This window comes from Lissotriton helveticus, chromosome 4_1, assembly GCF_964261635.1.
Source record: "Lissotriton helveticus chromosome 4_1, aLisHel1.1, whole genome shotgun sequence".
In the NCBI taxonomy this organism is placed as follows: Eukaryota; Metazoa; Chordata; class Amphibia; order Caudata; family Salamandridae; genus Lissotriton; species Lissotriton helveticus.
In genome coordinates, this window is record NC_136063.1 from 785,395,808 (window position 1) to 785,423,502 (window position 27,695).

Here is a 27,695-nt window from a genome sequence, read left to right on the forward strand (position 1 = left end):
ACAAGAAAATCTATCTATATTTGGTAATCAGGATTTGATGTGAAGCTTTAACATGAAAAGAGTGACTACATTTATTACCGATGGGGTGCTTACTAAAAACCTACAATGGGGAAGCTGAAATTGTGCTCATGGAATATTGCAGGGCTCAATGATAGGGGTAAAAAGGCCCAACTCTATGAAATAATTCGCCAGGAATCTTATGATGTGCTTTGCTTACAGGAGACCCACATTTCAGTGGGGGAGAAGGAATTGTTAAAAATCCCTGGATATAATCTACTCGCCCTAACAACGCAAACGTCTAAGACGCGAGGGGTGGCTATTTTAGCGAAAACTTTTCTGGGCCTACCCAAGCGCAGATTAGCTAATCCCTTTGGTAGGTGGGTCATAGTCGAAGTGGATATGGGCATTACCATCTGCTCACTGTATGGCTCAAATCAAGACGACCCTCAGATTTTTCAAGACCTTGAGTTGGAGCTGGCATCCTGGTCAGGCACACTAGTCGTCTGTGGGGATTTTAACATAGCTTTGGGCCCTACGCAGAATAATCAAATACAGCAGACCTACTCTGGGCGTAAGCCTAAAGTTTTCAGAGCAATAAAACAATTTATGGACAGCTATAACTTAATAGACATATGGAATCTGAAAAATAAAAACGACCCGGGGTATACCTACTATTCATTTCCCCATAACAAATATGTGCGGATTGACTATATAATGATATCCAAAGAAAACGCTATATTTGTTGAGATAGCTAAATCGCCTAAAAAATTTCAAACCACAATGCACTTACCCTTACGCTCTGTATCACCAACTATAAGAGGCCTTACTACCAGTGGTCATTCGATAGAAAGTTACTTGTGAACAGAGAATATATAACATACATTACCCTTTGGGCACAAGAATTATTCGATTATAACCAGTATAGCGCCCCCAGACTCGTGGTCTGGGATTGTTTCAAAGCTGCACTAAGGGGTGAGACCATTGCCTTTGTGGCTAAACGCAAGAAAGAACAGGATAGATTGAATCACCAACTCAACTCTGAGCTAGCAAATTTAAAAGAACAATATGCCACCCAGATACATCGAGGTGAGGATGGAGACAGTAGTCTCCGTAAAATATTAGTTCTAAAAACAGAGCTTAATAGCGGTCTCACTCAAAGAGCAGCTGAAACTTTCCAGACAAACCAAAATAACATCTATGAAAATGGTGAAAAGGTTGGAAAACAACTGGCCCTGCGTACACGTCAGAAACAATCCTATAACATGATACAATCTATTGACTTTGAAGGACAGAAATACACAACACCTGTAGGTATTTCAGAAACCTTTCAACGCTATTACCAAAGGCTCTATCAAAATGAGGATCAAACTATGGCAAGCGATATAAAAGAGTTCCTAGCGGAATGGGGTACTGAGCTGGACCTAGTTCGGACCATCGACGAACTAACTAGGGAAGACCTAGAAAAATAAATTTCAATCACCGAGCTCGAATTAGCTCTCTCAGAGCTGGCCAATGGGAAAGCTGCAGGTCCAGATAAGATCCCCTTGGATCTTTATAAAATTCTGGGAAAGCAAATTATACCATATTTACTGGACTTGTTCCTTGGGGTGCAATGGAGTGGCGTCCCACCAGAATCATGGAAACAGACTAACGTAGCCATTTTTCCCAAAAAAGGTAAACCTCCTGAAATGCCATCCTCATATCGCCCAATCTCGTTGATAAACTCCGATTCAAAGCTTTATGCCAAGATTCTCGCAAACCGGCTTAGCAGGGTCGTCGAACATCTGGTCTCCCCGTGGCAACATGGTTTCATCCCTGGAAAGGGTGCCACCAATCACACACGTAGAGCCATCTCTCTTTTTGATATTATGGGTGTGACGGGAGGCCGGATGTCGATGATCCTGCTCGACGCCGAGAAGGCCTTTGACCAAGTCTCTTGGCAATTCTTATGGGAGGTTCTTGAATTAAACAACTTTGGACCGGGATTTGCCAAATCCATCAAGGCACTATATGCTGACCCTAGGGCTAAACTCACCGTGAGGGGCGTTGAATCGGAGTTTATCAACATTCAGAGGGGCACGAGACAAGGCTGTCCGTGTTCGCCAATCTTATTTGCTCTTTATATCAACCCGTTAATTTCAAAACTGCTTATATCTAATTTAATAGAGCCCGTTACAACTGGTATATTTCAGACTAAAATATTAGCCTATGCCGATGATGTGGCGGTATTAACACCAAACCCTGCTGAGGCAATTCAGGAGATCGAACAAATCACACAGACCTTTGGTTTTTACTCAGGGTACTCCCTTAATAGGGATAAGACAATGGTCTTATGTACAGAAAACATCCTATATGAAAGCCCTTATAGGGTGAACCAAGCAACATATCTTGGAGTCTGTATATCTCCTAAGGTGAAGGAAATTAACCAACTCAATTACGATCCCTTGATTAAAACTATTAAAAGAGACCTTATAAGGGTAAATAATCTCCATCTATCAATCTTGGGTAGGGGGAACTATCTTAAAATGAATATTTTTCCGAAAATACTATATTTATTCCGTGAAATCCCGCTAATGGTCGATGATAGCATTATTAAAATCATTGATTCCTGTATGTCCAAATTTGTCTGGAATTACGGAAAAATAAGAAGGGCAATGCCATATCTTTCATTGCCGCAGCAAAGGGGAGGGCTAGCTATTCCAAATGTGACGCTTTATCTCTGGGCAACTCTTCTCCAACAAATGGCCCCATTATTTAACACCAAGCCACTAACTGAAGCTGCGCCAGACGAAATATACCATCAATATATGAATTGGCATTAGGCCATAAAGCTAGAGGGCTGCTACTAAGACAACTAGAACCCTCTTATTTTAAGAAAATCAAATTTAATATCATTTTTGATGCATGGTCCATTTGGAAACGCTCATCTAAACATTTAGTAATTCCAAAATATACTAAATATACCCCTCTTTGGCATAGCTCGATCCTACCAGCTCAATTTAATGATAGAATTTCTACAAAGTGGGAGAATACAGGGATTGTAACAGTGGGCGACTTCCTTGGTCAGGAATTTAGATCTGGATTTCGGGATCTACAAAAAAATTCTCGATCCCCTCTACTGACTTTTTGAAATTTATACAAGTTTATACCATCTTACATCAACTATCACCAAGAATCGTATTAGAAACTGTCCCCTTTTTTGAACTTATAGCTAGGCGGACCACCAGGATAGGGACCATTTATGAGCTCTTAATAAAAAATCAACGTGACGATATGGAGCGTATTGAGAGAGACTGGGCAATAAAATTAGATAATCCCAATGTCGATATCGATATGTCTCTGCTATTATCATCTAAACTGTTCTTAGCATCTAACTTAAGGGCCCAACACTATAAAACAATATATAACTTGTATTACACACCAGCCAAGCTATATATATGGGGTAAAAGAGTAAACGATGTATGCCCAAGATTTGGTATGGGTCCAGCAAACCTTATACATATGTTTGCAGATTGCCCTAAATTAGACCTGTATAAAAAAATGATCTTTGATTATTGGGAAGAAATTTTTGGGCATAAATTGAGAACTTCGCTAACACTGCTTTTATTAGGTTATGATAACACTCTGGGCTACAGTAAGGAGGAAGAAATATCCTTATTCTTGGGTATGGCTGTCTTTCGGATCATACTGGCGGCCTGATGGAAAGAATCAGAGCCCCCCACTTTCCAAATGTGGCTAACCTGGCTTCTAGGGATTTATAGACAAGAGGCAGCTATTTACGAAGCGAGGGGGAAATAATCTAGAATCCGTGGGGCCAAGATATGGGCTCCAATCACTGCCTGGTACAATGATTTAAGGAATGCGTAACTGCTAACTGTAATAGGATTATCAATTGTATATTCTTATGTTGATTTAATTTGTTATCCTTCGTTATAATGCCTGTATAACCGGAATTATTATTTTGTAAGTTTTTTGTGTAACTTCAGATTTTTTTCTCTTTTTACCTATGTATATTATCTGTACTATGTGAACCCTGTGTATTATTTCTGAATTCTGCTCAAATAAAATAAAAAAATAAAAAATAAAGTTAAAAAAAACAATAAAGTAAAAATTTGAATAAAAACAATTTTACTACAAAAAATAAATAATAAAAAATATCTTACATTTAAAAAAAAATACACATTAAACAATTTTAAAAACATGTAAAACTAATTAGCAATGAAGGGGTCAAATTCACTACTTCCACTGCAGCCTGACCAGCAGTAGGGAAAGTGCTGAACATTGTGGAAGTCAGATTTAGTATACCCACTGCAAATCAAGCAATAACAGAGACAGTGTTAGATTTCGGAAGTATTAGATTTATATTCCCACTCCAATGTAATAGTAGGGAAAATGTTGGACTATGGAGGGGTCAGAGTTGGTATTCCCGCCCCAATGTAAGCAACAGTAGGCAAAGTGTTGGACTCTGGAAAGTAAGACTCACTACTTCTACTCCAACATAAGCAACAGTATGGAAGGTGATGGACTTTGAAGGGGTAGGATTTATTATACCCACACCAGTCTAAACAGCAGTTGGGAAAATATTAAACATTAGAAAGTTCAGATTTAATTTTTCCTTTCCTCAATTAACACAAAATAAATTACATGTATACAAAATTAATACATAAAAAATATATTTCCATAAACATACATTAGAATAAATTTTATTAACAGTACATAATTTATATAAATTAGTAAAAATGAATAACACAAAATAAAAAATAAAATTGTACAAAAAATGATATTTATCAATTAAAAACATTAAAACATCAATTTAAAATAATTCCCTAAAATTGCCCTAAAATCTCTACAACCACAAAAAATTAACTACTTAAAAAAGAATACACATCATCTTAAAAACAATACCACAAACAATAATTACACATATAACCTTAAACATAATATACTTAACTAATATCCAAAGTATTAAAAACATTTAAATTATTAACATAACCAATTAACCAAATAACAAGGAAAAAATGATTTCCATCTTTAAAATTATCTATTAAATAAATTAGAAAATAGATGATTAACTATCAAATTAAGACTTGTAAAAAATTATAATCAGCTAAAAAATAAATATTCAAAAAACTTCCCTTCCTATTCCACTACAAACTCAACAACCCACCCAAAAAAACTGACATGAAATAAAAAAAGCTTAAAATATATTACCAAATCAACAAAATAAAACCAAGCTAAATAAAAAAAAAAATTTATATACTACTATATTTCGTATAAAAGGCCTTAAAAAAACAATCTCTTTGACACATTATTTGCATACCATAATATCTTTGAAACAATATTTTGGCAGAATACCGAGTAGTAGCCATGCATGTTTATAAATGGTATTAACACTGCTGAATAAATAGACCTCATTAACTAGGAAAGAAGCGAAAGAGGAATCAAGCCTGGCAACCTGAGCCAAAGCTACACAACCTTTGAAGGCCTAGTCTTGCTGGGCCGAAAGATGGGCCGAAAGAAGTCAAACGTTTGAGCAGGGGTTCACACCCTTAGTGCCTCTCACGCTCACTATGGCTCCCAAAGTCAGTCGAGCAGCAGTTGGGGGCGCTGTAGTCACGCCATGGTTTAAGACCTTCGCCAGCATGGCGCCCTGCACATATGAGGGGGAGAGAAAAAGCACCTTGTAGCTAGCTGCCGTGACAGCACAAGAACGAATTGGCCATTCCCTATTTACTCTTCTGTCTACACACCTTAAAGAGTTTACTAATAATAGATAACTTTCACTTTCGTTAATGGGAGGCAATAACAACACCCCAAGAGCTGGGCCCAAGTTCTTGACGCAATGGGTTGATTGAAATGGTGCAAGACCTCAAGCTTGTCCCCATGACATGTTAGTATTTATTACATTTATTAAATGGAGGATACATATATTTGGCGTGTAACCTGACAGATTAGGGCCCACATGCATCAATGTTCCCGTTTGCGAATTCTTAATTGCGAAAATTAAGGAATCGCAATTAAGAATTCGCAAACGGCTATGCATTAAGAAATCGCAATTTTTTTTGCGATTTCTTAATTTTCCTTAATTGCGATTCACAATTTGCGAATCGCAATTAAGGAATCCCTTTCCATTGATTCCTATGGGCCTAGAGGCCCATAGGAATGAATGTGAAGGCATTCTCATTTTGCGATTCGCAATTAAGGAATCGCAAAATGAGAATGCAATTTCAAGGGTGCAGGGGGGGGGGTCCAAAGGACCCTGCACCCCTGAATTGTACCTTTAAGTACATTTTTCACACACACATGCCCCAAGGGCATGTGTGTGTGTAAAATGAAACTTTCAAAAATGCACGTTTGTGCACTTTTGAAAGTTTTCCCAAATTACCATCAGCCAGATTCATGAAGCAAAAATCGGCTCGCAAAGGGCCAGATTCTGCGAATCTGGCCCTTTGCGAGCACTTTTTTTGCATTTGGGATTCATCATCACAAATGCAAAAATCGCAAATTTTAAAATCGCTAAATTGCGAGGAATTGCATTTAAGGAATCTCTATTTGAGATTCCTTAAATGCAATTCATGAACCAATTTAGAATTGCGAATTCGCAATTTTGGGCCGCTATTAACCGCGAAGTCTGACTTCGTGGTAAATAGCGAAAACTTAGAAAAATGCACTTTAGTGCATTTTTCTAAGTTGTATGTTACACACACACATGTCCTTTGGACATGTGTGTGCGCAACACCAGTGTAAATCACCATTTCAGGGGTGCTACAGGGTGTCCTTTGGACACCCTGGCACCCTTGAAATCGCTTCCTTATTTGCGATTAGCAATTAGCGAATCGCAAATAAGGAAGCAGTAGAAATCGCTATATATTTTGCGATTTCTACATGCATCCCGTTTTGCGAGTCTTTAATAGCGATTCCTTAATAATTGCTATTAAGGACTCGCAAAAGAGGAGCATGATGAATCTCGGGGTAAGAAGGTTAACTTCATGGTAATTTACCACTACCTATTTGCGATTTCGCAATTTAAAAAAATCATGCATTGCATTTAAGAAATCGCAAAATTGCGATTTCTTAAATGCAAACGCAATTTAAGAAATCGCAAATAAATTGCGATTTCTTAAATTGCAAAAAAAGCTTAATGCATCCCAAAAAAGGAATTTGCATTCGCAAACGGCCGAATTTTGCGATTCGCACCGTTCGCGCAAGAACTTATTGTCCACAACTTCTTGGTAAGCAAGAAAGGCCACTTTATTAAGACAGGTGTAGGCAAAACATCTCAACATATTTCGATTATTTATTTAATAATACTCAAATCCTTCAGCTCACTGAGCAACCCTGATAAGAAGTCAACCCCCCACCAAATAAAACCTAACAAACCCAGGCAACTGAATCCTGTACTATCCCCTCCTGTCCTTTACCTGCCCTTTGAGGATGGACCAACCCGCTCCAGGCTGCCCACCTCCCACTAAAAACCGCCTACAAATAAAAGATTACAACCTGTCTTATCGTGGCAAACCTAACAACAAAATTATCTAAAGCACAATTGATAGAAAAAAGGCCTAAAAACAAAAAAGAGGGGAGCGTGGGTGGGGCAAAACAAACTCCGCTGTCCGCCTCCCGCCGAAAAGCCCTCTCTAAACCCTGCCCTGGCCCTATATATAGGCTCGGTCTCTCTCCCTAATCAGCCTCACCTGTGGCCACTCCGTCTGCGCGAACCTGCCCAGGGAGAGACCGGCTCGCGCACGGCTCTCCCTGGGTCCCCCCTTGCGAATACAAAAACCCTTGATGCATGTGCCCATAGGTTCCTTTCAGCGCAGGTCACTGTTTGCTTGCACGTGTCTTGTCTGTGTTGCCCTTGAGACACTGTGAGGCAGGGGACTGTGTATGTATTCATTGCACGTGAGCGCTGCCGCTGCTGTACATTTGTTGTTTGCGTGTCTGTTTGCTTCTTGTGAGTTTGTGTGTCTGTACATGGACTGCCGCACAAGACCAACTCTATTGGTTTTGCCAGTGGCTGCGTAGCAAACCCAAATGACGTCATACTACCTCTTCCCTCCCTTTCCACGAATCCTCGCACCGTTCCTGATGCTGCTGTCAGGAAACTCCTTTGTGACGTCACGTACTGTATCCAATAATGTATGCATCATGTTATTTTATGCCAGTTGTAATTAGCTACTTTAATATTATCAATGACATGGTACACATGAATCTGGTTGCCCATTGCCTCTGACCACGCGTCTGGTGACGCACTATTCAAATGGCTCCATAGACCTCGGTGTGGGGTTTAAAAACGGGCTGCTTCCTGGTATCACACTGCGGCCTTCGGCTCCTGCGGGCCTCTCAGGAACTCGGCTACACACACCTCTTCATAACACTCAGCTGCAGATAAACACGCACGCATACGTCCTGTTGAAACTTGCACGCTCTTTAAATCTTTACAGCAGCTGTGTAAAAAGGGCGTTTGCTGCTTTATGTTTGCTATTGCATAATGTATGTACATCGCATTCCTTACCTTTGGGGCGATTCTGCCCCAGACGTCTGCATATTTCAATTCTGTACTCTAATACCAAAGCGAGTTTAATGTTATGGTGAATAAAAAACAGTACAAAAGGCCTGCGGCGACATGCAGTAGAAAATAAATATTCCTCATGAAAACAGCTCCCTTCTTCTCAGCCCTTCATCGGGTGTAGGCAAGGGTGGTTAGCAGGAGGCGCGTGTGTAATATGGAGCAAGTAAGAAGTGTGGGATGAGGGTGATAAACAATGGCCATGTTTACTATGGCTACCATCAACGCATGGCATGATGGGTAGGGGCGAAGAATGACCTTGAATGCTAGGATGGGAGACCCAGAGATCACCTGTTCTTCGCTTAGTAGACCAGACCAGTATGGGGAGATGCTGTGTAAAGTACTGTAACGAAACTTGAGGGGTGCCCCCGGCAAAGTACATGCAGCCCCCCCCCCCCTCCCCCCCTCCCCCCCCCCCGCTCAGGACCCAGTCCAGAGCTCTCAGGCCTGGGACCCATCAGTGCTGGAAAGAGCCCCTGGAGGGAGCACCCCCCCCCCATTCACACTGCTGGGGCTGCGGAGGCTTTTGTTACGCCACTGGTGGTGTACACGCGTGATGCAGTATACAAGTAAAGACTACTCACACCGCTGTATAACACAACTGAGATTCTAGCAACCTTAGATATTAATGGTTATCTTCATTGACACAAACTGTGGGGCTGCAGAGGCTTTTGTTACGCCACCAGCGGTGTACACGCGTGATGCAGTATACAAGTAAAGACTACTCACACCGCTGTATAACACAACTGAGATTCTAGCAACCTTTGATATTAATGGTTATCTTCATTGACACACACTGTGGGGCTGCAGAGGCTTTTGTTACGCCACCGGCGGTGTACACGCGTGATGCAGTATACAAGTAAAGACTACTCACACCGCTGTATAACACAACTGAGATTCTAGCAACCTTAGATATTAATGGTTATCTTCATTGACACACACTGTGGGGCTGCAGAGGCTTTTGTTACGCCACCGGCGGTGTACACGTGTGATGCAGTATACAAGTAAAGACTACTCACACCGCTGTATAACACAACTGAGATTCTAGCAACCTTAGATATTAATGGTTATCTTCATTGACACACACTGTGGGGCTGCAGAGGCTTTTGTTACGCCACCAGCGGTGTACACGTGTGATGCAGTATACAAGTAAAGACTACTCACACCGCTGTATAACACAACTGAGATTCTAGCAACCTTAGATATTAATGGTTATCTTCATTGACACACACTGTGGGGCTGCAGAGGCTTTTGTTACGCCACCGGCGGTGTACACGCGTGATGCAGAATACAAGTAAAGACTACTCACACCGCTGTATAACACAACTGAGATTCTAGCAACCTTAGATATTAATGGTTTTCTTCATTGACACACACTGTGGGGCTGCAGAGGCTTTTGTTATGCCACCAGCGGTGTACACGCGTGATGCAGTATACAAGTAAAGACTACTCACACCGCTGTATAACACAACTGAGATTCTAGCAACCTTTGATATTAATGGTTATCTTCATTGACACACACTGTGGGGCTGCAGAGGCTTTTGTTACGCCACCGGCGGTGTACACGCGTGATGCAGTATACAAGTAAAGACTACTCACACCGCTGTATAACACAACTGAGATTCTAGCAACCTTAGATATTAATGGTTATCTTCATTGACACACACTGTGGGGCTGCAGAGGCTTTTGTTACGCCACCGGCGGTGTACACGTGTGATGCAGTATACAAGTAAAGACTACTCACACCGCTGTATAACACAACTGAGATTCTAGCAACCTTAGATATTAATGGTTATCTACATTGATTGGGGCTTCAATAACTCACCCTATACCAGAGAGATCAGATATATGGCCACTGACCAATGAGGAGCGGATGGTTACTCTGACTCCTGTGAAGAAAGGAAACCCCCCATTCTTGATGGTCCTTGATGGTCTTCTATCAAACTGATTCTGATCTCCTGCAATGCAAACTAGCAGACTCATCATACATTGGAGGGATTCCTGGGGCCTAGGGAGGCTTCTGAAGGCCATCACTGGTGGAACTAATGTGCTCAATTCGGGGATGGAGGGAAAAGACTGGTTTCTGCATTGTAGGGGGCTTTGCACAGAGATCACCCCATAACATAATTTCCAGTTAGGATAAATGGGATGAAGGTTGCAGAGCCCAACTTTCAGATGCAGAATGGGATAGGGTGCAAGAATACACCTAAAGGACAGCAAGTAATGCTGCAGCTCACGGATTTTAAGTACCAACTTAAGACATACCTCACCCCTATTGTACTGCATAACATAGATTGCACAGTAAAAGGGCACTGTGTAAGATGCGAACATGACGAAGCTAACTGGAGTCATATGGCGAGAACCTGCAGATTTGTTCGAAGGTTCTACGACAGGTCATTACATGTTTGCAAACGGCTATACAAGCTATATACAATTCGATGTTGAGCACTACTTGTTGGGTCTACACCCATGCTTGAAAGGAAAACATACAAATATCACATAGCTACGCTGGGTCACCTGATACCTAAGAGGTATATAGCCACTTGCTGGATGCAGATGGGGCACCTGTCTACGCCCTATGGTGCAGAGATGTTGGAGAGTGGGCACTGGCAGAGGAATCCGAATGTCAGTGGTCAGAATAGATACTATCGGCTTGATTACAAGCATGGCAATCCACGGACTGCCACACTAGCAGGGGCGCGACTGTGGCAGTCTCCCGACCACCCTACTACAATTTGGGCAGTCAAACCGCCATTGCCCCGCCACTGCTGCCAGGGAACCGCCATTCCGTTGACAGTGGTGCAGCGGTGTAGAGGCAGTAATACGCTGGGTGGGACCATGGTGGTCCCCCCAATCATATTACAAGTTTCCTCTCCGCCATGAAAACTGTGGCAGACAGGAAACAAAGGGGGACCATATTTACAGTCCATGCCATGCAGGAACTGTTTTTGGCATTCCCACTCCGGTGCCCATTTTCTGAGGCACCACCGTGGCAACATAAAAAAAAAGGCAGACAAGAGAAGCACTCGTAATCTGGCACGCAGCCCGACCACAGGTGCAGCGGCGGGACAGACCCGGACCTTCACTGCCAAACTCGTATCGGGCCTAAAATTGGAAACGGGCCTGGAATGTTGGAGACAAATATGTGGGGAATGAGAGATAACACAGACTCTGGTGGCGTGACTAAACTGTTTAAGTTGCCTCCCCCTTCCTTACCTTAAGAATTGGTCATTAATATGTCTATGCTAAAAGTATGGACCTGCACTGTTGTATCCACAACATAATTCAAGGGAATTGCTTGCACTGCCCTCGTGCCAATTGTGTGTTTGCACACATTGGAAAATGCCAATAAGGCGCTATCAAAGAAATGAAATGGAGGATCCATTTCCAGATCCAGTCCAGCCCCATAACCATGCTCCGAGGCACCCTCGCCTATCAATCAATCAATGCATTTATAAAGCGCGCTACTCACCCGCGAGGGTCTCAAGGCACTGAAGGGAAGGGGGGCCTCTTCTGCTCGAATAGCCAGGTCTTGAGGTGTTTCCTGAAGGTGAGATGGTCCTGGGTCAGTCGTAGGTGTGCAGGGAGGGAGTTCCATGTCTTGGCGGCCAGATAGGAGAACGACCTTCCTCCGGTGGTGGCTCTGTGGATCCGTGGGATGGTTGCGAGGGCGAGGCTGGCTGAGCGGAGCTGGCGGGTAGGAGAGTAGAACGAGAGGCGGTTGATGAGGTATTCGGGGGCCCATGTCGTGGAGTGCTTTGTGTGCGTTGGTGAGGAGCCTGAACGTGATCCTCTTGTTGACGGGGAGCCAGTGCAGGTTTCTCAGGTGGGCCGATATGTGGCTGTGGCAAGGGATGTTGAGGATGAGTCGTGCGGAGGCGTTCTGTATGCGCTGAAGTCGCTTCTGAAGTTTGACTGTGGTTCCTGCATAAAGGGCGTTCCCGTAGTCCAGTCGGCTGGTGACGAGGGCCTGCGTGACCGTCTTTCTGGTTTCTGTGGGGATCCACCGGAAGATCTTTCGGAGCATGCGCAGGGTGTTGAAGCAGGAGGATGAGATGGCGTTGACTTGCTTGGTCATCGTGAGCGAGGAGTCCAGGATGAATCCCAGGTTGCGTGCGTGGTCCGTGGGTGACGGTGCGGTGCCCAGCGCTGTGGGCCACCAGGAGTCGTCCCAGGCGGATGGGGATTGTCCGAGGATGAGGACCTCCGTTTTGTCTGAGTTCAGTTTCAGCCAACTGAGCTTCATCCATTCTGCGACGTCCTTTATTCCTTCCTGGAGGTAGGTTTTGGCGGTGGTTGGGTCTTTGGTGAGGGAGAGTATCAGCTGGGTGTCGTCGGCGTAGGAGATGATGTTGAGGTTGTGATTGCGTGCGATGGCGGAGAGGGGGCTCATGTAGATATTGAAGAGGGTTGGGATGAGGGAGGAGCCTTGGGGTACGCCGCAGATGATCTTGGTGGCCGTGGAGCGGAACGGCGGGAGGCGGACTCTCTGGGTTCTATTGGAGAGGCCTACCGACCCCCTGGGCCGCGTGCCTCTTTCACCACCACCATCGTCGACCTCATCGCACCCCTCGACATTGCCTCCACGGACTACACTCTCCTCGGAGACCTGAACTTCCACCTCGACAACCACAGTGACCCCGACTTCACCGCCCTCCTAGACAACCTCGCAAACATTGGACTAAAGCAGCTCATCACCACCTCTACCCACAAGGCAGGACACATCCTCAACCCCATCTTTGCAAGAGGGAACAAAGTCCACTTCAGCCACACCTCGCAGCCCCTCTGGACAGACCACCACTGCGTACACTTCACCTTCAACACCACCACTGTGCACCTGCCCACGTCACGCCCACCACAACGAAACTGGGGCAAAGTCACAGAAGAACACCTCCACTCCACCCTCCTCCTCGACATCCCCTCCCCCATTACCGACGCCAACTCTGCAGCCAAGGAGTTTCACTGCTGGATCTCTAGCTGCGGAGACAAGCTTGCACCCCTCCATAAACCCGACAGACAGCACCCCCTGAAGGCCCCCATGTTCACCGCCAACCTCCAAGAAGCCAGATGCTCCTGCAGGAACCTCGAAAAATGATGGAGAAATAGCAAAGCCACCAAAGACCAGACCACCTACAAGAACGCCATGACAGAATACCACCAACAAATAAGAGCCACCAAGAGAACCTTCATCCGTAACAAAATCCTCACCTACTCCAGCAACCCGAAGGAACTCTTCAACATCATCCAGCAATTCACCAAACCACCCAGCAAAGCCATGGATGTCAGAGCCTCCCAGGACCTCTGCGACAAGCTCAGCACCTACTTCCACACAAAGATCAAGACCCTCTACGATAACTTCAGCAAGCACACCCCAGAAAGCACCCTTCCCTCCAGCAAGGACGGCCAGCCCACCATCACCACCTGGACTCTAGTCACCACTGAAGAGACCATCATGACCATGAGGAGCACCCACTCAGGGGCAACCATGGACCCCTGCCCACCGCACATATTCCACAGAGCTGCCGCCGCCATAGCACCCGAACTACGCCACACCATCAACACCTCCTTCGAATCCGGCCTCTTTCCCGACGACTGGAAGCAGGCTGAGGTCAAGCCTCTCCTCAAAAAACCCTCCGCTGACCCAATGGACCTCAAGAACTACCGCCCCATCTCTCTCCTTCCCTTCACAGCCAAGGTAACTGAGAAAATCATCAATGCCCAGCTCTCCACCTTCATCGAAGAGAGCGGCATCCTGGCTCTTTCCAGTCCGGATTACGAAGTAACCACAGCACAGAGACCACCTTCCTTGCTTCCACAGACGACATCTGCGCTCTTCTCGACCAGGGCCACACCGCAGCACTCATCCTGCTAGACTTCTCCACAGCTTTCGACACCGACTCCCACCGCACTCTCGCAGCCAAACTCCATGACGCCGCCATAAGGGGAACCGCCCTCGACTGTATCTGCTCCTTTCTCGCCGGTAGAACCCAAAGGATCAGACTCCCTCCCTCCCTCTGTGAACCCACAGAGATCAACTGCAGAGTACCCCAGTTATCATCGCTCAGCCCCACGCTCTTCAATATCTACATGGCCCCACTCGCCGCCATTTTCAGACAGCATGGACTCAGCATAGTATCCTATGCAGATGATACCCAGCTCATTCTCTCCCTCACGAAGAACCCCAAAGACTCCAGACTCAGCTTCCAGGAAGGAGTGAAAGACATTGTAGCCTGGATGAGCAACAGCTTCCTAAAGCTCAACTCAGAGAAGACAGAGGTCCTCGCCCTTGGACCTTCCGCGAACACTTGGAGGCTATCCTCCCTCGGAAACCCACCTACCCCTACGGACCATGCCCGTAACCTCGGCATCATCCTTGACTCCTCCCTCGCCATGACTCACCAGATCAACGCTGTTGCCTCCACCATTTTCAACTCCCTCTGCATCCTCCACAAGACCTTCAAGTGGATCCCTATGAAGACAGAAAGACCGTCACCCGCGCACTCATAACCAGAAGACTGGACTACGGGAATGCCTGGCCACGGCACGGACACCGCCCTCCTCGCAGTCATCGAGGAGGCAAGGTGCATTTTAGATTCAGGGGGGTCAGTGGCAGTGATCCTCCTGGACCTTAGTGCAGCCTTTGATACGGTGAACCACCGTGTCTTGATCCATCGGTTGGCCAGGGCAGGACTCGGGGGCACCGCGCTTGCCTGGATAGAATCTTTCCTATCAGGCCGCTCGTTCCAGGTTTGGGACAGCAACTCTCGCTCAGCCTCACTCCCTCTTTCTAGCGGAGTCCCCCAGGGGTCTTCGCTAAGCCCCACTTTGTTTAACGCCTACATGGCCCCGCTGGAGGATGTAGTTGCCCCATTTGGGATCAAGATAGTGAGCTACGCGGACGACACACAACTGGTCGTCTCACTCTCACATCTTGACCACTGCCCAGACAATCTGTTGAACTGCCTCCAGGAAATTCACCACTGGATGAGTGATTCATCACTTAAGCTCAACGGTTCTAAAACCGAAGTCATGCTTATGGGCAAGAAATGGGCGACTATTCCTCCTTCGGTTTGGCCTGATGTCTTTGGCGAGATCCCCACCCCGAAGAAGGAAATTAAGACCGTAGGAGTCTGGCTCAAACCCGAACTCACCATGAAGACCCAGGCAGCTAAAACAGCAGGTACTTGCTTTGGACTCATGCGCTCCATCCGGAAGATCCTTCCGCTGCTCCCCCCTCCATCGAAGAAGCTTCTGGTCCAAGGCTTGATCCTCTCACGTCTGGACTACAGTAACGCCGTCTATCTAGGAGCCCCCGAATCTACCCTGGCAAAACTTCAGCGCACTCAAAACGCGGCTGCTCGGCTACTAATGAACCTTCCCAACAGAACCTCTGCTAGACCAGCGCTTAAGGCCCTACATTGGCTCCCAATGCGACAGAGGATAGAATTTAAGGCTATGTGTATCGCCCACAAACTCCTCAACGGCCTAGGCCCTTCGATCTTGAGAGACATGGTCACTCCCTACAAAGCACCAAGACTCTTGCGCTCGGATAATGAGCGTCTGGCCAACGTCCCAAGATTCAGGAAGGTTCGCACCGGCGGTCGACGCTTCACAGTGAAAGCATCCTCAGGCTGGAACTCACTCCCACGGAGCCTGCGGTTGGAACCCTGCCACCTTCTTTTCCGCAAAAAATCGAAAACTCTTTTGTTCCCTAAATAGGACCTCCTTCCCCCCCGGCCATCACAAGTCCTTTCAGCGCGGGGATGCCTTTGGGTCACCAGGCGCTCTATAAAACATTAAATAAATAAATAAATAAATGCCCTGTATGCTGGAATAAACCATTCCCTGCTACACAGACTCCAGATCATTCAGAACAGCGCAGCCAGACTCATCCTCGGCACCCCTCGACGAGAGTTAATGACCCAACACCTGTGAGGCCTCCATTGGCTCCCGGTCGAGTTGAAAGTAACGTTCAAGCTAATTACCTATGCCTACAAATCACTTCACATCGGATCCAAATACCTCAATGACAGAATCCGTTTCCACGTGCCCAAAAGAAACCCTGTGCATTCGCAGAGCCAGAGAGAGTTGAAGAGCCTTCTCCTACGTCATTGTCAAGGCCTGAAACAAACTCCCAGTCCACATCAGACGCTCCCCCACTCTGCACACCTTCAGGAAGAGCCTAAAGACATGGTTTTTCGGATAATCCCAGAGCTGCACCCACCTCCCCCCTTTCAGCGCCTTGATACCCTCACACGTGAGTAGTGCGCTTTATAATTCCCTGATTGATTGATTGATCGATTGAGAAAAAGATATCAAAGCAGGCCCAAAAAGGAGTCCCATTTACGCATTTGGTGTCAGTCGAAGCTCAAAAAGCACAGACATGGGACACATTGTTAAAGTACGTGCCCAGAGCTCCACCAATCAAGTGAAACGTAGTGTGTCCAATTCGCAAAACCTCTGCTGTGTTTAGGTGTGACTCACTCCTGGAATTCAGGAGCAAGCTAGGAAGGCTCAAAGAGTGCATCACAGCAAATTATTTGTAAATTGGGTCCCTTGGGTTTGTAGTCTATATACAGAGCCAGGAGTCTAGGACTCTTGAGTAACCCTGGCCTTCCGGCTGGTACGTTTTTACAGTTGTTATTGTCGCTGCTGTTTGTAGTGACCCTTGGATGCATATTGAGACCTGGGTTTGGATGAAAGCACGTACTCAGTCATTTTCAAGGTCCATCCGGGTCCAGTAACCCCATCTTCCTGAATTGATTCCCCAGAAATGTCGGTGCCTCTTTCTTCTTCCTTAAATCAGCTCCCAGCAACGTTAGGATCTTATTTATATTTTTGCACCTGGGTCACTCTTCCACTGCCACAGGAGAACATCGATGTCCATCAAAGTGGCAGATGACTGGTCTCCGTATTTAGCGTATTGTCTGTCTTGTTCGCCAACTGCCAAGGCAGAGTTACGTCTGTCAGCACTCCTGCCCTCCTCATTGGCAGCTCTGCCTTCCTCCATTGGCAGTAATATACTATAGCTTGATTTTTCCATCACCGTGGTGCGACTGACGAGGTATTGTGACAGAGGATGGAAATGGCAATGGCGGACAGCAAAACGTATAGTGGGTGTCAGCAAAATCAAGCAGAAGATCTGTCTAAATATCTACCGATTACAAACACCTGCTTACCCCTCTACAAAACACACCTGCAACAAAATCAAACCACTTACCACTCTTGGCACAAACCTTTGTTGCCCCACTATTATTCCACAACCAAGGCAGACAGGTGAGCCCTATGATTCTCTGAAAATGAACTAACTGTAAATGTGAATAAAATGATGAGGGTTGAGTCCCAGTTGTTTGGAGATCCGTGAGTCAACATAGGAAATATGGGCCAGAATAGTGGATAGAATGAATGCGCTGTCCAATGCGTGATGCTTGCAGGATGACATCCGCAAGAGGTGGAATGACTTACAGACAACAGTCCGTTCCATGTATTCCCAGTTCCACCTACATGCCATGGGAACAGGTGGTGGGTTTCCCAGGCCCCTGAACCCCTTGATGTGAGAGAAGAAGGTGCCGATCATAACCCCCTGCTGAAGACGTCATGGGTATTGTATGCAGATTAAACAATAGAAAGTACTCTGAGGACATGTCTTTAGATATGCTGGGCCATTACATTCTTTGGGGTACCTTTTTACTCACTCAAACATTTTGCTTTAAGCTGCAGATTATCCCATGTATACAGTGTCACTTGGGTCACTTTCTATAGTATTTATAGGTGTATGTTCTCTCACACCTCCCATGCACCTTCCCCACAATCTACACACGTGTGGCATTAGAGTGACCAACTAACTCCGGTCTTTATGAACACTTAATTTGTACAGAGGGTACTGTGCCTCAATTTTGAGTCTGATAAACTCATGTTTTTGCTGGTGTAGCTTGTGGCTCTGCTGCTGGAAATTATAGACTGATGGCCTGTTGCATCTTGTGTCCTTAATCAAGGAACATCACACCATCCTTCACATTGAGTGCGTATTTATAAAAAAAAAAATGTCCTCTTTGTGACTGCTAGGCAAAGCCTTGTTTACTCAAACATGAAATTTATAAAAATGACCCACATATGCTCGGAGAATACTCCAGTGATGTCAAGTCCTCCTAATTCCATTTCTTACAAATTTTAAGAATAATTTTTGCACTTTTTTCAAAAGTTCATGAGTTGCCACATTAAATATGATGGCCACTCATCAAATCTGTGGTGCTTGATCTGAAACCACATCACAGACATCTATGTCAAGCAGTTGCAGATATATATATGAGGAGCTTTGTCTTCCATAAGGGAAGCTGAATACATGAATGCTCTGCCCTGTGACACCAGAGGATCAGCTGCAAAAAGAGTCAACATATGACTACGAGTGAGAATAAAATGTAGAAAAAACGTAGCTTGCGCTCGACGCATCACTGAGTCGGTGAAGCGGCGAGTGCAAAGCAAGTGTTTTTCTTTTTAATTTTTTTTATACGACTTCGTATTTCGACTCCCCATCACACCCCCACTCCCCGCCCCCCCACCACCAACCCCACTGCTCTTACCTGCACCGGATGCAGCTTCTATAAAACGAAACATATTCTAGAATAAAACACACACCAAGAACAACATGCTTCAAACACAAATGATGTTCTTGATCAGTTGAAAGATCACTCTATTACAAGCGTGGTGGGTGTAATGTGTACAGCAATACAACTGCATAGTAAACAATTACACTAATATGCTCTATGGTTCATCTGCCATGTGTGTAATTCAGAACACTGTCCAACAATATCTATATGAGACACAATGTCCTCGACGTCATCCAAAAAAAACTCCATTAAACAAGTACAATTACAATCTTATGCTTGTTGCAATCATTGAGTTACATTTTTTTAAGCAAAATTGTTATTGGAAATATTTTTATTAAGTTGAAATATGTCAAAGAGCAATGTGTTTTGAAACAATGAGATTGCATAACGAAATTCACCCAAAAAATATCCTTTGTAGATGCAACTCCCAGGCATCAGGGTATAGAGTCCGCACCACATGCAGACGAACATCGCATGTCTTCTGTGGGATCATAGCCCCCCTGCCGTACAGGTCAGCCAAGATAAAACCCCAGGAGCATCAGGTGTGCCTGGCTTGCCCCCACTCCTTCTCACCAGTACCATTAATACTCCTGTAGTCTGTAGTGTCCGGCCTCCCCTTCCCACCACCACAGTTAGACCAGAGTGATCCCCCTGTGCCATGACCACACCATCTGTACTGTATCTACCCCTCTCTTGCTTCTTTTCACCCAAAGGCAAACCTCAACTTCAGTGTCAGCAGAGCAAGGGAGACATGCCCACAGCTCAAGGATCACTGGGCCCTTCTCAACCTGCTGAGACAGAACCCATTATCGAGCGGGATGTTCAGGGTGTGTTTAAAAATGTAACTCCTGACTAGTATTATACCACAGCGGGAGGAGCAACTGGGCAAACTCATTAGCCTGCTCTAGATGCAGAACGACCTCCTGGAGAGGAGCATTGATGTCAGGATGCTGGATCATGACATTACATTTGATGGAGCTTAGGCACTGCCTAAGATTATGTCAGCATCTGCTCTCCATGGCCAAACATAATCTTTTGCCACCAGTTCCCCTACAACATCCCAGGATGGCAGCCTTACAGAGAGCACAACTGTGCCACACATTGCTGCTCTTGACAACCAGCCTTCTGTTCTAGATTCAGCACATCCACAGTCACTACACTGGGGTCTTTCTGAAGATCCAGCCGATGCCAATACTGAACAATCCACCACCAGGGAACAGGACAGCAAATGTCACCCGGTGTGCCTTGAACTTTGAACACTGGTGCCACCTTATGCATGTGATCGCTAAACATTTTCCTTGCTTCCCTGCACTTTGACATCTGCATCATGACTCCAAGCTACTATGGACTGTCTTCACATACAAATCTACCATGACTCATTCCCAGAAAAGTCTATTACATGTAACAATATAGTTATTGTAAATACATTTTACAAAATTAAAAGCAACCACAGTGTAAGTTTTGTTTTGTTTTACGACCAAACATTTGTCACAAATTTTTTCTTGTTATAGCATGTTTTCCGTCAGCTCATTGTGTTTTACTTGTAAAATGTTTAACATTACATTGAAGGGTTGTATGACGTTACAACGCATACTTTTACAACGCACACCTTTATAACGCATTTTTTACAACGCAACATCCATTACAACGCATCCCGTTACAAAGCATACCATTACAACGAATTTTTAAAAACTACCTTTACAACGCATACCATTACAACGCATACTACCTTTACAACGCATACCATTACAACGCATAACATTACATTGCATGTATGGTAAGTATTGGATAGTGTAGGGGTAAACATTACTATTCTAACTCCAGGGGGTGCAACAGTAGGGTAAGTGTTGGATAGTGTAGGGGTAAAAATTACTATTCTAACTCCAGGGGGTGCAACAGTAGGGTAAGTGTTGGATGGTAATGGTATGCGTTGCAATGGTATGCGTTGTAATGACTGCGTTGTAATGACATGCGTTGTAATGGTATGCGTTGTGGTGTCATGCTATGTAATGGATGTTGCGTTGTACAAGTTTCGTTGTAATGGTAGTGCGTTGTAAAAGTTGCGTTGTAAAGGTTGTTTCCCCATTGAAGCATGGGCTCTTAAAAAACATACCATGTAAAGTTTAGCATTCATACCCATAGAAATCTGTAAGGCATAGGCATCGATGAGGATATGATTCAAATGTTATTATGTTATATTGTGTGCACAATAATACTGCGTACACAGACTAAACCAAATGCATATGTGATATGTGTTTGATATAGAGTTTGCAATATATTACAAATAAGCATTGTTCTGTTGATTATTACGCAGCCATAGTGATAAATGATGTTACCCATTGTTTTGCAACTATCCAGTCATTATTGCTGCAATCTGTCAAAGTAGTTTAGAATTTGCATGAAAGAATTTTTTTTTTTATTCTACTCTACGCTCCTTCAATTAATGAAAAATCAAATACAACACCCATATTAACAAGGAATAAGGAACAATATGGTGTGTATAGGCCACAAGATTCGAGCAACACCATGCAAAAATGTAATATCTGTGAGAAATAAAGAAAAAAAAGCACAATATTGACCTTTTTGGCTCACAATGCATTCTGATTCCACACATTTGAGATCAACTGTACATCTCACCAATTACTAAATTCATGTCTGTAGTGCTCTCATCGGCAACATGTTAATATGAAAATCTAGTTGGATATATGAAATGAATGTTACAACCACTATTCTAGGTTGTCAATACTAATTTCTTGACAGTTGTGCTTGTACACATAAATTGAGTAATCCCTGTGGATTATAGATTACAGGTTGGAAAAAAATCAGAATACAATGTTTAGATACGCTGAACACGTTTGTCAGGTGTAATTGTCAACAGCATGTATTACTGTTAGCACAGCATGACCAGGTGTTGCTACACTGCATCCATAAGCACTTGTATTAATTCAATGTGCATGTACTTCAGATCTGTTCCTTTCTATTGCCTGATCAAGGTTCAATAGATTCGCACACAACTTCATAGTAAGACAGCAAATAAAAGGATGGCATTGTCTATAAAGGAATAACAAAATCCAAATAATCCTCACCCGTCTGTCAAGTGAATCCAATTTCACCTAAAAAGGTCATAAAACAAAGACCAACACTGGTACGAAACATTTAACATAAATTATATAGATGCAACATGGGTCATTAATCAAAATACTATCTCTGGGAGTGACAATAATGTCAAGCATTATGCACAAGTAACAATAGCTTAAAACATGTTCTATTCCATTCTATTCTATTCTATTCTACTTTATTCAAGAGCACTGGGACACACACGAGTAACCGTGCGCTGGACAAATTATTTCATTCATTAACTCAGACTTAGTAATCTAATAGAATTGCTTTTGCAACAACATCATTCAACATTCATGAAATTGCCACTAGTCCAAGATGTGTTCAATCACATCACATCTTATTTCACAGTCCTCTTTGTCATCACTGTCATCATACTCTGATCATCCACTAACATCAATCTCACGCTTTGCCTAGTAGTCATCTTAAGTGAAGAGTGGTATATTCATCTGCATGGTGTGCAGTATGCAGCAGTGCACCACTGAATTGTAGACTTTGCCAAGTAAGTCAGTTATAGCATCACTAGTCTTATCAAGGCATCTAAAGCAGGCCTTTAAGGGGAGCAAATGTCTGTTCAACAGGACTCCTGTGCTTCTTAATAATTGGCCTCACCTGACATTGCTGTGTCCCTCCGTTACATAAGGTGTTTCATTTGGTGACACTGACTGTTGACAATTGCGGAAGCAACATGGAGGATGGCTTGCCCAAATGCCATAGATAGTGGATGTCTTTTTTTTATTAATGTACAGGCCCTATCCGGCAGATGAGCTTTGGCATTAGTGAATTTATTGTTTTATTGACAGAAGCATGTTGTCTAACATGTGATGTCCAATGAAGGAAATCCAATACTTCGTCACACTGGACCACTTTTCTTGAAGACTTCACTTGCCTTGCCACCACCATCTAGACAAGACGCCCTCCATTCCTGCTGCCAATTGCATCTGCCAGGACATTAAAAGGGCTGACAGATCTAGTGACAGGGACCCCAGCTTCACCCCATACAGCAGGAGATCCTGTGTGATGGGACATCAGCAAAATACCTACAGAAGTTTGGCCCAGAGGGCAGGCTGGTGAATACACCGAACAGTAATTTGGGACTCGCACTGATATTTGATGTGTTCTTTTTTTAAGAATAATGAGTTTTGTTTTCCTTCAGCCTACTTTACTTTCTCAGTGTCGTGTATACTTAAACAAGTAGCAAAGTGGCTCACAACATTTTGTTTGTATGTTTTGTAATGTTTGAGGGCTTTATTTTAAGTTTTCCGGATGGGGCATTCTGTAGGAAAGGTGGTTAGAACCCTTCCACAGCATTACAAGTTCATTGTAATGTATGTGATTGAGACGGTGGACCGAAAGGCAGTGCATCATCTGACAAGCTGCCTATCGATAAATACAGCAGATGGTATTTTATGATGGATGATGCATGAACCACTGTTTTTTTACAGTTTGTCCACATTCATTAGACACTAAATAAACAACTTAGCTTGGCCCTTAAATTTATTGTTCTTTAGACATATTTCTCATTTGAGTTGTTGGCCTTGTTCTCCCTAGCACCTTCCTAGGAGTAGATCTGGAACTCAGCCCAGGTTAAAGTACAGTGAGACAATAATTGTTTTAGGACTCTTTGGTTTGCCTCTGGAATGCGTCTAGCAAGGTTGTTGGGGATCACAGTCATACATTTGTATGAACATCATTAGCTATTCTCCACTCTCAGTCTGACTGGAGGCTTTTTCTTCCAATCACAATCCTTCACCAATTTGCTACTATCCTGTCTGTTTAGATTGTGTAGCCCACTCTATCTTCCAGGAGTCTCTTAGCGCTAGGAACAAAGATGACAAAACTTCTGAATCATCATGTCAAGTTATCATATGGAAAAAAGCCAGGTCCTTGATTTCTTTCTAAAATGGGACAAATATCTAATTGATTGGATGAAGGAATTTGAAGGAATTTTCCATGCACATCCAAAGCAGGAAGTCACAACCAAAGTTACAACTAAACTTGTTTATTTTGATCAAAGAGAAGTTCCAGGAGTATGGGCATGGAACTTAGGGCCTTACTTAAAGTTTGGCAGTTGGGATACTCCGTCAAACCATAGCAGATATACCGTCTGCCGTGTTTCTAGTGTAAAAGACTATATTGCACTTGCAATATGTCGGACGGAACATCGGCTATGTTTATGATAGATAATCCTGCCCCCAAACTGTAAATAAGGCCCTATGTTTTAAGAGAGCGGGGCCTGGGTCGGCCATGGCCAAGTTTACTATCTGCAAAACCTCAGTATACCTTCATAGACGCAGCCACTGCTAAAGAAGATAAGTGTTTTCAAAGAGTTAAGATGTTCCAGTTAAACCATTACATTGTGTTCCGCGTGACTGATGTGACATGAATGATAATAATGAGAGAGTTTTTTGTTTCAGAACCACACAAAGCAGCATGCGCAAACCGGGTTGGCGTGTGACGCAACACAGCTTGACCACATTAAACCTTCTTTTTCACTAGAAGAGAAGACAAAACTTTCTACTTGAGAGCTACTTGGTCACAAATAGACTTTCGACTACAAGTGCTGAATTAAAAAAAAACTCAGGCTCTAGAGCAGTTGCTCTTTGTTCTGACACCTACTATCCAGAAAACTGTTCTGTCAAAAAATAATCTTAAAAACTGTGATTTTTACAATTTTTTCAATGTGGATTCTGCATTTTATATATACTTTACAAGTATCATTGATTTTGTCATGTGCTGATTGAATGTTGTATAGCATTATAATGTTTTGCTTCTGGATCTCACCTACGACCAATAGAAACAGAATATCATAACCAAAATATCGTCTGACAGAAATATCATGCCCTAAATATCATTTACAAAAATATCGCCCCACAGGAGTTACTACTAGAAAATCTACAGTCAGTGGGACAATATTTTAGTAAACGATATTTAGGACATACTGAAAATAATTGATGAGTACAAAATGTAGAACTGTAATACTCTTATGCATACTATTGCATGCCTTTATGAATCAGACCCAAAACATCCAACTCTCTTTTCTTTAAAGTGCAAAAATGTCATCCTGATGTCTGTTTGTACTAATTATTTATGATTATTTCCTGAATATTCCCATGTTATTTCCAATTTGGATGTTTTGGATCGATTTAAGAAAGGCATATAAGCGTACGTAAAAGCGTACTTCTCTAGTACTACTTATCATACTCATAAGTGCTTTAGTGAGTTAGCCACTAATATTCCTATTAGGCAATATTTGTGCGAAGGACATTCTGACACACAACCTTATTTTTCTATGAAAGTTTTCCATTACTCATAAAATTGTTGTTTTTTAATGCAGGATGGAGCCACACCGCTGTTTTTGGCAGCACAAAGTGGCTATGTGGACGTCATTCGATTATTGCTGTCATCCGGGGCAAAGGTTAACCAGCAGAGGCAGGTAAGGTAATGTTCAGTACATTAAAATTGCTCCTTTTTAATTCTGATTTTGGTGGTGGACAAAAAGTTGGGCCAAACTCTGCTTTGAAGTTGTATCATTGCTATCCCTCAACCTGTCCCAGCAGACAGAGCAAAGTGCTGATTTACTATACGTTTGCATAGGCAACACAAACAGCAGCAGTGATCAACTTTCCTGCACAAAATATATTTTGCTAAAAAAAAGATGACATGAAGGTTGTACTATTGGGTATTGATATTGCTCATATAAAGCAAACACAACAATCACCTGCCTCAAAGCCCTCTCTGTCTATACTCCACTTTGTGGTGGTGTGCCGCCAATGAAAAATAACAGATATTGAATTAGAATGTGAGAAATCTAAATTCTGTTCCTGAGTCATGACACTCGTAGACCATTCTCAGCTAACCAATCACAAAGCCAGCCAGTCACTGTCCCTTCTTGTGGGTTACATGCAATAATTTCTCTTGAATGGTGAAAGCACCATTAAGTCGAACCTAAAACTAAACAGGGAATAGGGTGGTAGAGCATGAGGTGTATTGTGTAGACCAGGTGATCTCTTGGCATTCCAAAAACTGTTGCATAGAAGGAAATTATGCACACTTGACCCTACAACAAAATAAGATATACAAATATTATTTATTTATTTTATTTTATTTATAGTGTTTTATATAGCGCGAACAAGACCCGTGGGTATCAGAGCGCTTAACATAGAAGATTACAGATTGACATTATAGTAGCAATTATAACAGCAACACAGATATGAGGGTAGAAGGTGATATGCTATCTAGGGTGATTAGATAAATATAAATTCCTAACGCCTGTGCAATTAGCATTAAGAGGTGCATAAGGCTTAGCTTGTGTCATAGTCATACAGTCAGCTCGGTGAGGTAAGGTTACATAGTTTTATCAGTACAATTACCTGAGTAATTAGCAATAAGAGTTGAATGGGTTTAGCTAGTAGCAAGGATCATAAAGATAAACAAAGTAAGGTAGAGGTAATATCTTTTTGGGTGTGAGATACAGTGTAGAGATCACATAAATATGAGGTAGCAGTAAAGTGTACAGCCGAGGCTTGAGCGGTAATCAGTCATTAGTCTTATTGATCTTCAGATTATTCATGATGAGTCCGATCCTCTTTTGGCGTAAATGTTCATACCAATGGTCTGTAGGCATCTCTATGTAGGGTATTTACTCATCATGTGGCTCTTCAGTTCCGTTTAAATGTTGCAGTATTTTTAATCTTCCTGATGTTAGGAGGGAGTGAATTCCAGATTCTGGGGGCGGCTCCGGAGAATGCTCGGTCATAGGTCTTTTTCTTCCTGAAGAAGGCCGGCTGCAATAGTAACTCTTTAGCGCTTCTAGTTGGTCTGTTACCTCCCGATAACTTAATTTTCTTGGCTAGATATCTAGGCGTGTTGTAGTGGACCGCTTTGTGGGTAATACAGGCTATCTTCATTTTAATTCTAGCTTCGTAAGGTAACCAGTTTAGTGCCTCCAGGTGAGGAGATATGTGATCGAATTTCCTCGTTCCCGTGATGAGTCTTGCCGCTGCGTTGAGACAGGCTTTTAGTGGTGCAGTGGAGGTTTTCGGTAGGCCAGCTAACGTGGTGCAGCCATATTCGATCCTCGAGATAACTAGCGATTGGATAGCAAGTTTTAGATCCGCTTCTGAGATAAAGGGTTTCAGTTTTCTTAGATAGTTCAAGTGGAAACGTGCGCTCTTGGCCATTGAGTTGATGTGTTCTTTCATGTCGAGGTTCTCGTCTAATGTAATTCCTAGTGATTTGGCTGAGTTAACTAGGGTCGTGGTGCAGTTAAGCGCAGTCACCAATTTAGCCCATTCCTTTACCTCTGGTTGACTCCTTGTCGGTGAGATTAACAGGAATTCTGTTTTGTTGGCATTAAGTTTCAGATGATTGGCTGTTAGCCATTGCAACGCTTTCTTTAG

At 43.5% G+C, this 27,695-nt stretch overlaps 1 protein-coding gene across 2 annotated transcripts in view; it reads left to right on the plus strand.

Moving 5' to 3' along the window:
* The window catches only part of ANKRD29 (ankyrin repeat domain 29), a 459,839-nt gene that overhangs the window by 311,106 nt on the left and 121,038 nt on the right, over positions 1-27,695 (plus strand). For both annotated transcript variants that reach the window (XM_078685682.1, XM_078685683.1), the window contains one exon: positions 25,631-25,729. In XM_078685682.1, coding sequence (XP_078541808.1) covers positions 25,631-25,729 — 99 coding nt within the window. The remainder of the gene's footprint in view (positions 1-25,630; positions 25,730-27,695) is intronic.